General features: G+C 40.8%; 1 protein-coding gene across 1 annotated transcript; it reads left to right on the top strand.

Moving 5' to 3' along the window:
* Positions 1 to 3,517: 3,517 nt before the first annotated feature.
* fbl (fibrillarin) lies at positions 3,518 to 12,914 on the top strand. The gene is made up of 9 exons (XM_030072741.1): positions 3,518 to 3,653; positions 5,945 to 6,073; positions 6,489 to 6,629; positions 6,743 to 6,837; positions 9,259 to 9,429; positions 9,680 to 9,812; positions 10,324 to 10,436; positions 10,745 to 10,890; positions 11,648 to 12,914. The coding sequence occupies exons 1-9, from the start codon at positions 3,644 to 3,646 to the stop codon at positions 11,670 to 11,672; spliced, it is 963 nt and encodes a 320-aa protein (XP_029928601.1). The 5' UTR covers positions 3,518 to 3,643; the 3' UTR covers positions 11,673 to 12,914.
* The last annotated feature ends 100 nt before the right edge of the window (positions 12,915 to 13,014 follow it).

Here is a 13,014-nt window from a genome sequence, read left to right as displayed (position 1 = left end):
TGTGTAATGTATCTTTAGGGAAGGTGAAGTTATAGATTATAATTTAGTATAATTAAATGTACGTAATGCGATGTATAAGCTCCGTACTCCACTACAGTAGGAGGTAGCGCTATGGAACTACACTGATTTGCAACTTGTTTTTATCTCAGGAAGAAGAAGCAGCAGCAGCAGCAGAAGAAGAAGATGAAGAAGAAGTAGAAATGCATTCTGGGAGAAAGTGTTGCCCACATGCAAGCTCAAGCACTGAGACTTTGCTGTGGTGCGCGCAAAACACCCCCTGTGTCAGCTCTGCAGGTAGAAGTGGGAGAAATGCCGCTGTATCTCAGAAGGAAACAATTAATGGTAACCTACTGGGCAAATCTCCAGGGACATACAGAAGACAAACACCCAACGGTAAAAGTGCTTCTTCCATGTTGGGAAAGAGAAAGATACAAAGGAGAATGTTTTGCATGGAGCAGTGGAAGAACAGCTGCAGACATGAAATTAAATCAGAAAAAAATTATTTCTGCGGTACAATTAACAGTAACACCACCCTGGTTTTTTCCATCAGTTCATGTTGACTTTCACATTCAAGAAGTTGTGCATAAAGGTTGTGGTGATGTTGTGAGTTTAGTGGAGGAATGATTACATACCATATATCATGCATTTATTCCAGTATTTACAGATGGATCCAAAGTCCCTCATACGGGAAGAACAGGTTTTTCTATTGTTATTCCACAATTGAAGAATTCAGTCAAAAGGAGGACATCGGATGATTTGGCTGTATACACTGTTGAGATGTTGGCAATTTTAGAAGCTGTACAGTGGATTGAAGAATTAAGATTCCAGAAAGTTATTATATGCTCAGATTCAAGATCAGCATTACTATCAATAAAATCATTCACACATAGCAGCAGACAAGATGCAGTTAATGAAATCTATGAATCCATGCACAGACTTCAGAGGCAGGATAAGGTAGTCACCTTTATGTGTACCAGCTCATAGAAGAATTAAAGGCAACGAGATGGCTGATACATTGGCTAAACATGCATTAAAACAACAGGAGAGTATGGCTGTTGCACTCAGTAAATGTGAAGCAAAAGGAGTTATAAAAAGAAATATACACAAGCAGTGGCGGCTGGCCCATAGGGGGCGCTGGGGCGCCGCCCCTCCAGACGTGGAGGGGAAAAACCTCTAATGTATATATTTACAAATTTTATCATCAGTGTCAATTTTACTTAATAGTGTGTGCCTACATGCAATCTGAATAATTTAAACAACATTTACACCAACTGACTCATTCAATCAGTGGTGAATTTCCTCCGACATACTGTATCATTTCTCTTTAGGGGCGCTTTTCAAAGCGCCCCAGACCTGCAGCTAAATAGCCAATCCGGTTATGGTTGCTAGGGGAAAATGATGAATAATTGGCCAATCAACGTCGCCAAATTTAACGCCGTAGGGGCGCTGGAAATGTCGCCCCTACGTCCACGTAAAATGCGTGAAGGTTTCGGATTGCTAAAGCTACTTGAGGAGCCAGCGATCATTGTTTTTCGTAGTGAGATTCCCAGACTTACGGTGCCCTACGAAAAAAAAATACCGCGAGGAGTGAGTGAGAGAGATAATGGCGGCGACGTTGACAGGAGTTCAAGAGCAGCAGCTTCCACCAAATTCGCTGAGATCCTTATTAAATTACCCTTTTGCGAGAAGGACGGTAGCGGAAAAAATCCGCGTTAAGGAGCTGGGACACGACAAGCCCAAAATCAACATCCAACAGAAAACCAAGGAGAAAGCTACATCCTATAACAGGACTTTTTGCTGGAGCTGGTTTCAGCGCAAGCCGTAGCTAACAGGTTGTGGAACAGCCAGTGCACTTTACTGCTTCCCCTGCATCCTTTTCAGAAGTGACAGGTATGATTCAGCGTGGACACACACACAGACAGACACACACAGAGAGAGAGAGACAGACCCAGTGAGAGAGACAGACACACACACAGACAGACACACACACAGAGAGAGAGACAGACACACACCAGGGATGCAAACAGCGCGCCGAAAAGCGCAACTCGCTTTTTGCCTGGCCATTTGGGTGAATTTCGTGGCCATTTGGGTGACTGTTTTTAACTCGGAATTTGACATAATAACAACGGCACCGGCACCGCACGAGCCAAAAGGCAACACCCACAAGGCAAAGAAACTTTCCAGGCTACAGCAGCACACTGACATAGATTATTACAAAGTGAAGAGGTGCCACTCGGCTCTAGTTTCACTGGCTAACAGCAGCACACTGGCTTAGCGTGTCTATTCAGAGAAGAGGTATCACTTTGGCTTATTTTTCATATTCAATCTGTGTTATCACATGCATACTACTGCTCATTCATTGGTGGTTGAATTGTTAGGTCTGTTTGATAAGTAATTTACATTTTTAAAACAAATGATAATCTAACATATTGTTAAATTATTGGAGTCAAGCTTGCTGGTAAACATCTACTCCTTCAAGATAATTTATTATGTTCTACAACTCATAATACTACATACCTAGTGTTTGAGCAACATATCTCCTCTGTGCTACAAAAGATCTGCCGTAACCCCCTGTTTTTCTGTTGTGTTTGTGACATGCACTGACAAATTTTGCTGCTTCTATGGCACTGATGCTTTTTTCTTCAAGCAAATTTTGCATTTTTTCTTGATCAGATAGGGTAAATCATCTGATTATGTTTTAATTTTTGAAAAGAACTTTGCTGTAAACTCACTCACTCACTGTTGATTTGTATAGATTCAGCTGAAATCCCTTTCTGTAAATTTATCTCATTATTGTATTGTATTGTATAGTATTTGATAGCATAAAGTCTAATATAGCTGTAAATTGTTATTTTATCTTTGAAACTGTTGATTTTGAGAAGGAAATTAAATATTATTGTGGAACTGTTAGTAATTTTCCCACTGTTCATTTGAATGCTTATACTAGACTAGGCAGGGAAATGTGTTGGCACACCAGCCCCACCAAGAATTTTTTTCACCAGCCGCCACTGTACACAAGGAATGGCAACACTTATGGGATAATGGGGAAGTGGGAAGACATTTATATGCAGTGCAACGGGAAGTGGGCATGGTGAGATCAGTTAAAAAGAGCACTAAAGAAGAAAACATGTTGACAAGGTTGAGGGTAGGTCACACTGGGTTGAATAAAACACTTCACTTGATTAAAAAACATCCAACAGGCCTTTGTGATGTATGCTCAGTGGAAGAGTCAGTAGAACACGTCATTCTTCATTGCAACAAGTATTCTAGAGAGAGAGTCAGTCTAAAGAACAAGCTTAGGCAGATTGGAATACAAGAGATAACATTGAAAAGTGCTTTAACTGTTGGATTAGGGAAACTCATTCAATTTATGAAAGATACAGGCGTAAATAAGAGAATATAATTTTTTATTTATTTATTTTATTTATTTTTTTCCTTCTTCTAAGTGGGAATAGATGACTCTGGTTCACACTCCAACACAGTAGGTGGCGGTAATGCACCTTAACATTGGTTGCCACCCGCCCTAAAATACAAAGAAGAAGAAGAAGTGTTGCCCACATGCATGGTAGTGCGTTCACACACAGCGCTTGAGGAGTGAGAAGAAGTGCGACTTTTGCGTCGAGGCGGTCGTTAAGCAGCTATCATGAAACCAGGTAACGGTCTTCGCAGTATGTTTTTTTTAATTCCAAAAATCGTTGGTTAATACTGTCCAACTGGCCTGTAACGCCAGTGCTCCGACTGTCCGCTAATTGCAAACGTATTTTCGAACTTAACTGGAAACAAATGTCACGTGTCACTACCCCCCATACCTTATTTACTGGTTATATGTATTGGAGAAAAAAAAAACAACTGAAAATTTAAAAGTGTGATTTTAACGTTAAAGCGGGGCCGTGCTGAAGCCAGAGTGCTGAGGTTCCAGAGGCTGAGGGGAGTGAGGAAGAAGTGTGTGTGATGAAGCCACATGTCCGCAGACACGTGCACAACCGCGCTCTTAACCTTACATTTCTAATCAGTCCAGACTCAGGCTTGTTTCCACCAAGACTACCAGCTATGTCAGTTACAGTTTGTAAGGCAAAAGGTTTTAAATTGTCTTCAACTTGTCGACAGGAGTAGACTGGTTGAAATCTGTACTGTTAGGCCGAATCGTTCTGGTTTGTAGCATGAGGCTCACGCTAGTCAGTGTTGGCTGTTTGGCTGAATTGGTTGGCGTTTTCTCAGGGCGCAATCACGAACTAGTCATTTGTTAAGGACGATATTGGTTATTTTAGGAAAAAACTCGGATAATGCTACTTAAATCCCCTGTATGTGTTGGTCGTTCTCATATCGCGGAAAAGTCACTGGAAAGTAGCTACGTTCCGTCGAAAGCTAGAGGTCTCTATACCTCGAAACGTTTCTGCGGCACCACGCTAAATGCTAACAAACATGGCTGACCGTGCAAACCTTCTGTGCCAGCCAGGTGCTTAGTTTTGACGTTACCCTCGCGTGTGTCCTGACTGACTACCTTAGCTAACAAATGTCACCGGCGACGCATGTTGACGTTTTACACGCTGAAACACAAGTTACCAAACAGAATTATGTAGTCTTTTAATTGAATGTTTACCACATACAACGTGCGCGTTTATGGGTGCCGTCATGCTGTGTGACGTCAGAGCTCTACTTCTCCTGAAGTGATGATGAAAAAAAAAAAAAGATTGGCTTTGAGTCAGGGAGAATGAACTCTGACCTGGAGTGGCGTCCCATTGTACCTTTAGCAGGTCAAAATAACAAGTTTATTTTTTGACTCATACTTATGTACAGCTTTATGGGGTTTTGCGTTTGGCTCCATTACGTCATTGGAGATGATGGTGAATCCTAATCGTCTTCCCATAACAAAAGATATATCACTTTGTCAGTGTTATGTTGATGCAGATCATTTAGAGTCATGTCTATGGTGTATTAACTGCTTATTAGGAAACTACATCTGCAATTAGTGCTGCAGAATATAGATAGAATTCCATACCTCGCCATTTATGCCAAGTATCTCAGTAGCAATACGGGTGGTTTCTAGAGTGTTTGTAGGCAGTTACTAGGGCTTATTAAATGGTCGCAAGGCTGTTTTTAGGCATTTGCTAGGACGTTTAAGTGGTTATTAGCATGACCACCAAATGGTTGCTGGGGTGTTTGTAGGTGGTTCCTAGGGTGTCTCTAGTTAGTCACTAGAGAGTACCAGGTAGTACTTGAGGAAGTTGTTGTACCAGCAGTAGTGATAGCAGAAGTTTTTGAAGAATGTAAAGTGTTACAGGAAGTAGTAATAGAATAATGACCTCAAGCAATTAAAGTAGTAGTCCTCCCATCAGCAGTAGAAGTAATCAAAAGAATTGCAGTCTTTGAAGTAGAACTAGAAGTGGTAGTATAAGGGATAAAGCACTCAAAATAGTATTAGAAGTTGTAGCACCAGCAGCCATTAGAGTGGGGTACTGCTGTAAATAACTGAGATAAGAAGGCTGTCCTCTTTGTTGGTTTTTTTTTTGTTGTTTGTTTTTCTTCATAATCTGCTATAGGGGTGCATGATATTGACAAAATCACATATTGCAATTTTGATATCGATTTCAGTATTCACAAACTTATGGTTAAATGTCTCATCTTTCTATCTGCAGTGGCTGACTATATCAGGCGCTTTAACATATTTTTATAATATACAACATTAGTCTGCTGCACTCTGTTTTACCTCTGCTGATGTTTTTCTTTTTTACTCTTGTGCCTTTTCAGCTTACATTTGACAAGGGCCAGTCATTCTGTTAATGACAGTCTATGAATGACTTGCAAAAATCAAGTGTAGCCTGTGTAGCAATATTTACTAGACTACAGTAGTAGACAGGCACAAGGGCGGAGCTGATAGGCAGCCCTTATTAGTGTATCACAGTTTTTTCTGTAACCATGTCTGTTGTCTGTGTGTTTGCTACAGGATTCAGTCCTCGTGGGGACAGAGGAGGAAGAGGAGGGGGTGGAGGGTTTCGTGGGGGGAGAGGAGGAGGAGGAGGAAGAGGAGGCTTTGGTGACCGGGGAGGAAGAGGAGGATTCAGAGGAGGAAGAGGTGAGAAGAGAAGGAGCACTGTTTGTGGGAATCAAAAAGTGCATATTTGTGAATAAAAGAACTTAAAGCAAACAGCGGCTTATATTTAACAGAAATACAGAAAATGTCATAGCAGTATGAATCATACAGTCAACTGAGCACACTAAGTTCAAATTGCAGTCATTTATTTATGCACACATGTATTCTCAAATATCACATTGCATGTTAATATTCCTATGATCAAATGTTTAAACTACCTAGAGATTAGCAGTGGCTTGCAATAAACTGTTTTCCACATGGGTTCAACTCCATTGATTTATTTGACAGTATTTTTCACATGACTTGACCTGGTCATAGGGTTATGAACAAGTTTTGAACTTACATTGTGCCGATGTATTGAAGATTTTATTTTAATATTTGTCCTGTGTTTTTTCAGGCGGAGGGTTCAAGTCCCCTGAAGGTGGATTCAGAGGGCGAGGGGGAGGCAGGGGCACCCCAAGGGGCAGAGGAGGCCGGGGGGGCAGAGGAGGCTTTGGAGGAGGGAAGAAGGTGTTAGTGGAGCCACACAGACATGAAGGTTATTTTTTATTTATTAGTATTATTGTCAATGAAAGCACAGAACAATATAAAAATGTCAAATTTTGGGCCCACAAGGCACCAGCCTGTGATGTTCCATTTGTGTCTGCTCAGGGGTGTTTATCTGCAGAGGGAAGGAGGATGCCTTGGTGACAAAAAACATGGTGGTGGGAGAGTCTGTTTATGGAGAGAAGAGGATCAATGTAGAGGTGAGATCATACCTAAAGCCACTGACACACCTCACAATTGGCCTCAATGTAATTGGCCACCCTTGGCCAGTGATTCCCTTTGTGGTGTCCTATTCTGTGAGCCGAATGCTGCTTGTTTAACTTTTTAAGGCCACTGCCCTCTCATGGCATGGAGAGTAACTTCCTCACACAGGCACGGGATGTGCTGCATGTTGGCTATCACTGTTAACAGTTTAGCTGACTCAATACTGATATTTGATAAAGTACTCATTCATTATTAGGATCCAGGAATATGATTAGCCCTAGGGTTTTTGCTCGTTGAAAAGTGACTTTCAAAGGTGCAACCTGCAAAGTATGTGGGGCTAGTTTGGACTAAATAGCTTGAGTGAAGTTTTTGTATAGCCCTTATCACAGTGTTACAAAGGTCCTCATAATACAGAGAGATAAACAGACAATAGAATAAGAGCATTAAATGAAAAATTATAACAGCTGCCTTTTTTAAAAATAAAAATATAGTGGTGGACTTCATAATTAACTATAATTAACTAGTACTTGTAAACTAAAGGTTCCCCTTGCGTGGGCCATCCACTGCCACCTACAAAAAATTCAGAGCTGTGGCATTTATCGCTGAATTTAAAGATCATTTTTTAGATGTAGGACCTGCCACAGTGATCCCTTAAGGCCGATATATGGTTCTGCGTATGTGTAGCTTATGGAGGGTTTGCGTAGCAAACATGTTCCTTGCGGGACATCTGTGACTGCCGCAGAGACTTGCCGCGCACCTCCCAAAAATTGTAACTACGCGGACCCTACGCAGACAAACAAGAGCCATGATAGGTCCGCCGAACTACATCATGTCCGGCTTTTTGCCCCTCTGGTTTCACTGCCTGCTGTAGTATCACATTCCAATAGTTTTCACCTCACTACTTTGCACCTTTTCGTTTGTTTTGATTTGCGCATTTCAATTCTTTTGCACCATTTGTACTTAACGTGCGCACCTTGTTTTGCACTATTTGTTTGAGAAAATATGATAATAATATATCGGCAGGGGATTAAGTTGCCGTTGTTTAATTTAGTTGCCGGGGAATAGACCGACAGGACGCAGAAGCATGAGAGGCACATACCATCTGTGTAGCAACTGCGTGCACGTGGCGTCCAGTGTCCGCAGAACCATAAATCGGACTTTATTCTCACCTTACTGATATCTGTCCACCTGTGTCTGCCAGTCTGGCCCTTCGCTGTGATCGATCCAGCATCAAGCTTCTGCTTTGTTTGGGCCTTGTCTGGCTAGCTTGATGTTGGTGTATTTTATTACCTTTTTGTAATACATTCTTATAATATACATTGTTTCCCCTACCACTGCTTCGGAGGGATATATTCCTTCATTTGGCGTTTTGATGGTGGTGATAGTGCTGGTCCAATGCATTGCTCCAGAATCTCCCATGTGTGTTCAGCTGGGTTGAGACTGGGGGGGGGTTGAGTTGGCAACATCAGCACATGTATTCAAAGTTCCTCATTTCTACCTGGTTGAGAGACCGTGCTGTCTTTACTGTCAGTGGAAATCAACCCACAAAACAAAGAAGCAACACAGAACAGGTGTAGTGAGCCTATCATAGATCACATAATCTTTTGGTCTTCACACAGTTACATTTCTGGAGATGTGCGTAATCTACAATGGCAGGCTCCGCATGGGCCACAGAAGCCTACAGTGTAGCTATGGCAGCATTTTGACACAGAAGTATAAGCTGACCTTAAGTAGCTACAACTCTTCTCCTGGTCATCACCCTCGCAGGGTTTCCTCCGGTGTATTATAAGCCTGACTGGCTGTCATGCCAGAGTATAGTAAAAGATGAATTTTAAGCATGGAAACAGGTGCTGGAGAATCAGTAGTTCAAAATCACACTTAATTCAAGTAACTAATAGATAACATTTAAAAGAAAAGAAATACTGAAATTATTTCAAGGTCACAGCGGAATTGTGTCCTGCAACCAGGAGCAGGGGAAATATGCAGTGTGGGCCTGTGCTTTTTCCCCTCAGCCTGAAAAGTAGCAGCTTAGCCTGTAGTAACAGTTTTCCTTTTAATGTGTTTTATTTATTTTAATTTGCTGTTTATTCCCGTTACAAGTCTCTCATCTGCTTGAAATGCGGTGATAGGAGAAGCACCTTACAGCAAATGCAAAGTTGCCAACTGCCTTTTCACTGTCCATTCCTTTCCAAATCTTCAGTTGTGGGAAAACAATTAATTTCTCATTTTCAGTTGTTAGTGGCTTAATAGAATTATCGTTTTTAGTCACTTACCAAGTAAAAACACCAAACATTCAGTCGTTACTTCATAAAGGGTAAGATTTGCTTTCTCTGTTTTATGCTATCAGAAAATATCTGTGTACATGTATCTATGGTAGAAACAAAATGCAATGTAAGTGCATTGTTTTTCTTTGTCAGGAAGGAGAGATGAAGACTGAATACCGGGCCTGGAATCCCTTTCGGTCTAAGCTGGCAGCGGCCATTTTAGGGGGTGTAGACCAGATCCATATTAAACCGGGGGCGAAGGTCATGTACCTTGGAGCCGCCTCTGGGACCACAGTCTCACATGTTTCTGACATTGTTGGACCGGTCAGTATGACAACCTGTTGACAGTTACACCTGTGACCCGCTGATACACATATTCTGACCCAGTGTTTGCTGGAACAGACTGATGATAAATAAAATGATTTCAGTTTTGTAACCGCTCTAATGTCACCTGTTCTCTCCCACCCACCTTTTTATGCCTTTTCCCCCAGTACACAGTTGAATAAAGCAAATCTCATTACACTGAAAAGACATTAATTAGAAATGTTGACATGTGTTTTCCCTACATTGACAGGAAGGGCTGGTCTATGCTGTAGAGTTTTCCCATCGATCAGGTCGTGACCTTCTCAATGTGGCAAAAAAACGAACCAACATCATTCCCATCATCGAAGATGCCCGTCACCCACACAAATACCGCATGTTGGTTGGTAGGTAGCAGTTAGCCATGGTAGTCAGTAAGTTACACCAAGTAGTGTGGTCAGTACACCAGTACCGGCAACAGGTATACTGTAATCTCAGAATGAGGTGAAGGTAACATACTCATGTAAAAACCATCAGAGGCTGTTAGTCTGTTAAATTAACAAAGAGAAACAAGACTACAAAAAGATTCTTTATAATGCCCTTCATACCATTGATGATTGATCCTTCATATACTGGAAATTATATGAACTTCTAGAAATTCCTAGGTTATGGAAAGTTCTGGGTTACCGTTTGTAGTCGAAGAGCTAATCGCAACAATTAGGCCCATACATAATATTGGGGCAGTGTAATAATTACATGTTTAAGTGCAAAGTTGACATTTTTGCCTGAGGTGACAGTAGAGGAAAGATCATGAGGTCACCATTGACAGGAATGTGCTCTTAAATTTCATTTTGCTTGATAGATTTCAAGATATGGTGTCTTAGAGTTACTTAGACAACTAATGGACTGTCTTTGTAGGCATGGTGGATGTAATCTTTGCTGATGTTGCCCAGCCAGACCAGACAAGAATTGTTGCTTTGAATGCTCACAACTTCCTGAAGAACGGGGGACACTTTGTCATCTCTATCAAGGTACAGCAGTGGCCATCACACCAAGAAGCTATCTTCCAATCTTTTACCAATTTTTATTTCACAAGGTGTTTTACGATTTTAATGTAAAAATGTTTTTACCTGTTATTGAACTTGGCATGTAACAATAAGGTGCACAGAGATGATAGAAGCCAAACAAAAGTCTCCATCTGTTGTACGCTATGGCTGGTGATGTCACCTGCCACCAAAGACCAAGCACACTACATATAAGATGAATTGCTAATGATGTTTGTATAGTCTGTCTATAAAAAATATGTAGACTCTGTCTTATGGGTTGTCTTTCAACTTAGGCCAACTGTATAGACTCCACAGCAGCTCCAGAAGCAGTGTTTGCCTCAGAAGTGAAGAAGATGAGTGCTGAAAACATGAAACCACAGGAACAGCTCACACTGGAGCCCTATGAGAGAGACCATGCTGTAGTGGTGGGCGTCTACAGGTAGATTAACATGAAACATGTCTTTTTTGTCTAATAAGTCTTGGTATCCAGTGACTGGTAAGTATTTTTAAAACCATAAGGGGGTGGTCAGACTGAAGCTTTTTCTACAAAAACATTTTCTTTTGAGAGACAAGGGTTCTGCTTGCAACCCCCTGTATGGATCAAGCTGAAAAAAAGTTAACCTTGTGTAGATCTGCTCCACACTTCAAGCCCGAGGTCATAATGCACATCTCCACCCTGCTTCTGCTATGAGTTTGTTGGAAAAGCCCAACTCTAGCGAGGCAGACAGCAGATTTCAGGTGGAAAAATGCTCTGCAGTCTGAATGCCGTCCCGGGCAGCAGTCTTATTGTTAGTCTCTTTGAAGTATCTGAGTTAAGGATTCAGCTGACTGTGTTGACTGTGCATTGGCTGTAAGAGAACCTCTTGTTTTTATTTCATTTATATAACTTCTATTTAAGCAGGCAAGTCAAACAAATTATCGTTTACAGTTTTATTGTTCTTTCATTTTATCCTTTAATCTTTTATTTTTAGTAGCACACTTTTGCCTGTGCAAGCCAAAGAGATTTCTTCACAAAAAGTAGATCATGAAGTTTAATGTTTGTTTATTTACAGTTAGTTTTATTATGTGAGGATTGCCCCCTATTACAGGTCCACACCACCATAACCTCACAAACTGGTGTAATGTGCTCTGCCTATGTTGTGCCTGCACCTCACAGTGTAGGAGATGAGTTGACACTAATGTGTTTGTCCCCACAGACCACCTCCTAAAAACAAGAAATGAAACCTGAAAGAAAGCTCAGGACAGCTTGAGATCATCACCACACCCTGGCGTTGTCTGCTGCTCCACTCTCCACCTTGACCTGTCTATAGACTGTTGCAGGCAGGGAAAACACCACCAGCTAAATGTGGACATAATTTGGTCAGAGTTTTTCTATTTTCTGAGCTCTTGGGACAGTTAACTCACTGCTTGGCTGTTTTTCACTATTGCTGATAAAAGCTGGGGTCACACTACACGGTGAGGATGACTATAACCACAATGTGGCATCCTGATTGGGTTGATTGGATTATGATGAGTGACTCTCTAATTCAGCTGGTTAAGTGTGTCTTCATGTAGGGTTCTGAAAAGTATGATTTTTGTGAAAAGAAAAATAAAAACAGCGGTTAAGTGAGATGTCCTGTCTTTTCAGTGTTTAGTCATGCAGTGTGTCTGAATGTTGCTGTAGCATAAGAGAACAGTGATATGAGACTTCACTGAATGTTTTTGGATGCACCAATATTTGTTATTTCCTACTACCTGCAAAACGCTGAGAGCAGTTTGCATCATGATTCATAGATTATCTAATTACAGATCTCACATTAATAGTAAATATCCCCTCAATTGTGTCCAGCCCTGTGATGGCAGCTATTTTGATCTAGCGCCTTTATTCCTCCCCTGCAGTCAGCTTTATTCAGTAGAAAATAAATCATCGAGCTATGTCTCATCTTTGTCTAATGATTGTTAAAACATACCAGAGCTAGTATATTTTGTATACTGGTGCACAGTGTCTTGTGGAGACCTGCTAAACATAAGCACAAGATCCTGTTTTTTGTTGAAAAATGTGATTTGAATCCCAGTCCACCTGCAGGGTATTTCACAGAGGAACTCTGGCCATAGAACTAAAACAATGTTATGTAATATCATAAGCAATGTTATGTTCCAGTCAACATGCATGACTGAATCAAGTTTTATTTTATAGTTTCAGATTAGCATGATCAGAACATTGTCTTACCTGGCTAACTCCTAATCCTCTGTGAAATACTATGGTTTGGTAATGAGACAGCATCAAACTTGATTAGACTACAATAGATGGTGACTTTTTTCCCTCACTTTGTGATTTTGTAATTAGTTTCAAATGTATGTGTTTGATCATTAAGTCTAAAACAAACTGGTTTTAGACCATTTAAAACAAGTTATGCTTAAAACAGTTGATGTATGCTTTGCCTTAGGTTTTTTTTTATTATTTTAAATAAACATTTTTTTGGACTTTGTGTGGATCTGTTGATAGGACATTGTTTTAACTGAATAATTACATTTTCTTTAATCGCTAGATAGATATGATTAAAGGAGCCCAACCAACATGTGT

This window comes from Myripristis murdjan, chromosome 16 (genome assembly GCF_902150065.1).
Source record: "Myripristis murdjan chromosome 16, fMyrMur1.1, whole genome shotgun sequence".
Lineage (NCBI taxonomy): Eukaryota > Metazoa > Chordata > Actinopteri > Holocentriformes > Holocentridae > Myripristis > Myripristis murdjan.
Note: the sequence above shows the minus strand (reverse complement) of the source record. Positions and strands in the feature narration are given on the sequence as shown.

Bases quoted from the DNA above. Each gene is read 5' to 3' on its own strand.
- fbl (XM_030072741.1), top strand. The intron at 6,630-6,742 runs GTTATTTTTTAT...GTGTCTGCTCAG, and splicing joins GGAGCCACACAGACATGAAG to GGGTGTTTATCTGCAGAGGG. The intron at 9,813-10,323 runs GTAGGTAGCAGT...CTGTCTTTGTAG, and splicing joins CAAATACCGCATGTTGGTTG to GCATGGTGGATGTAATCTTT.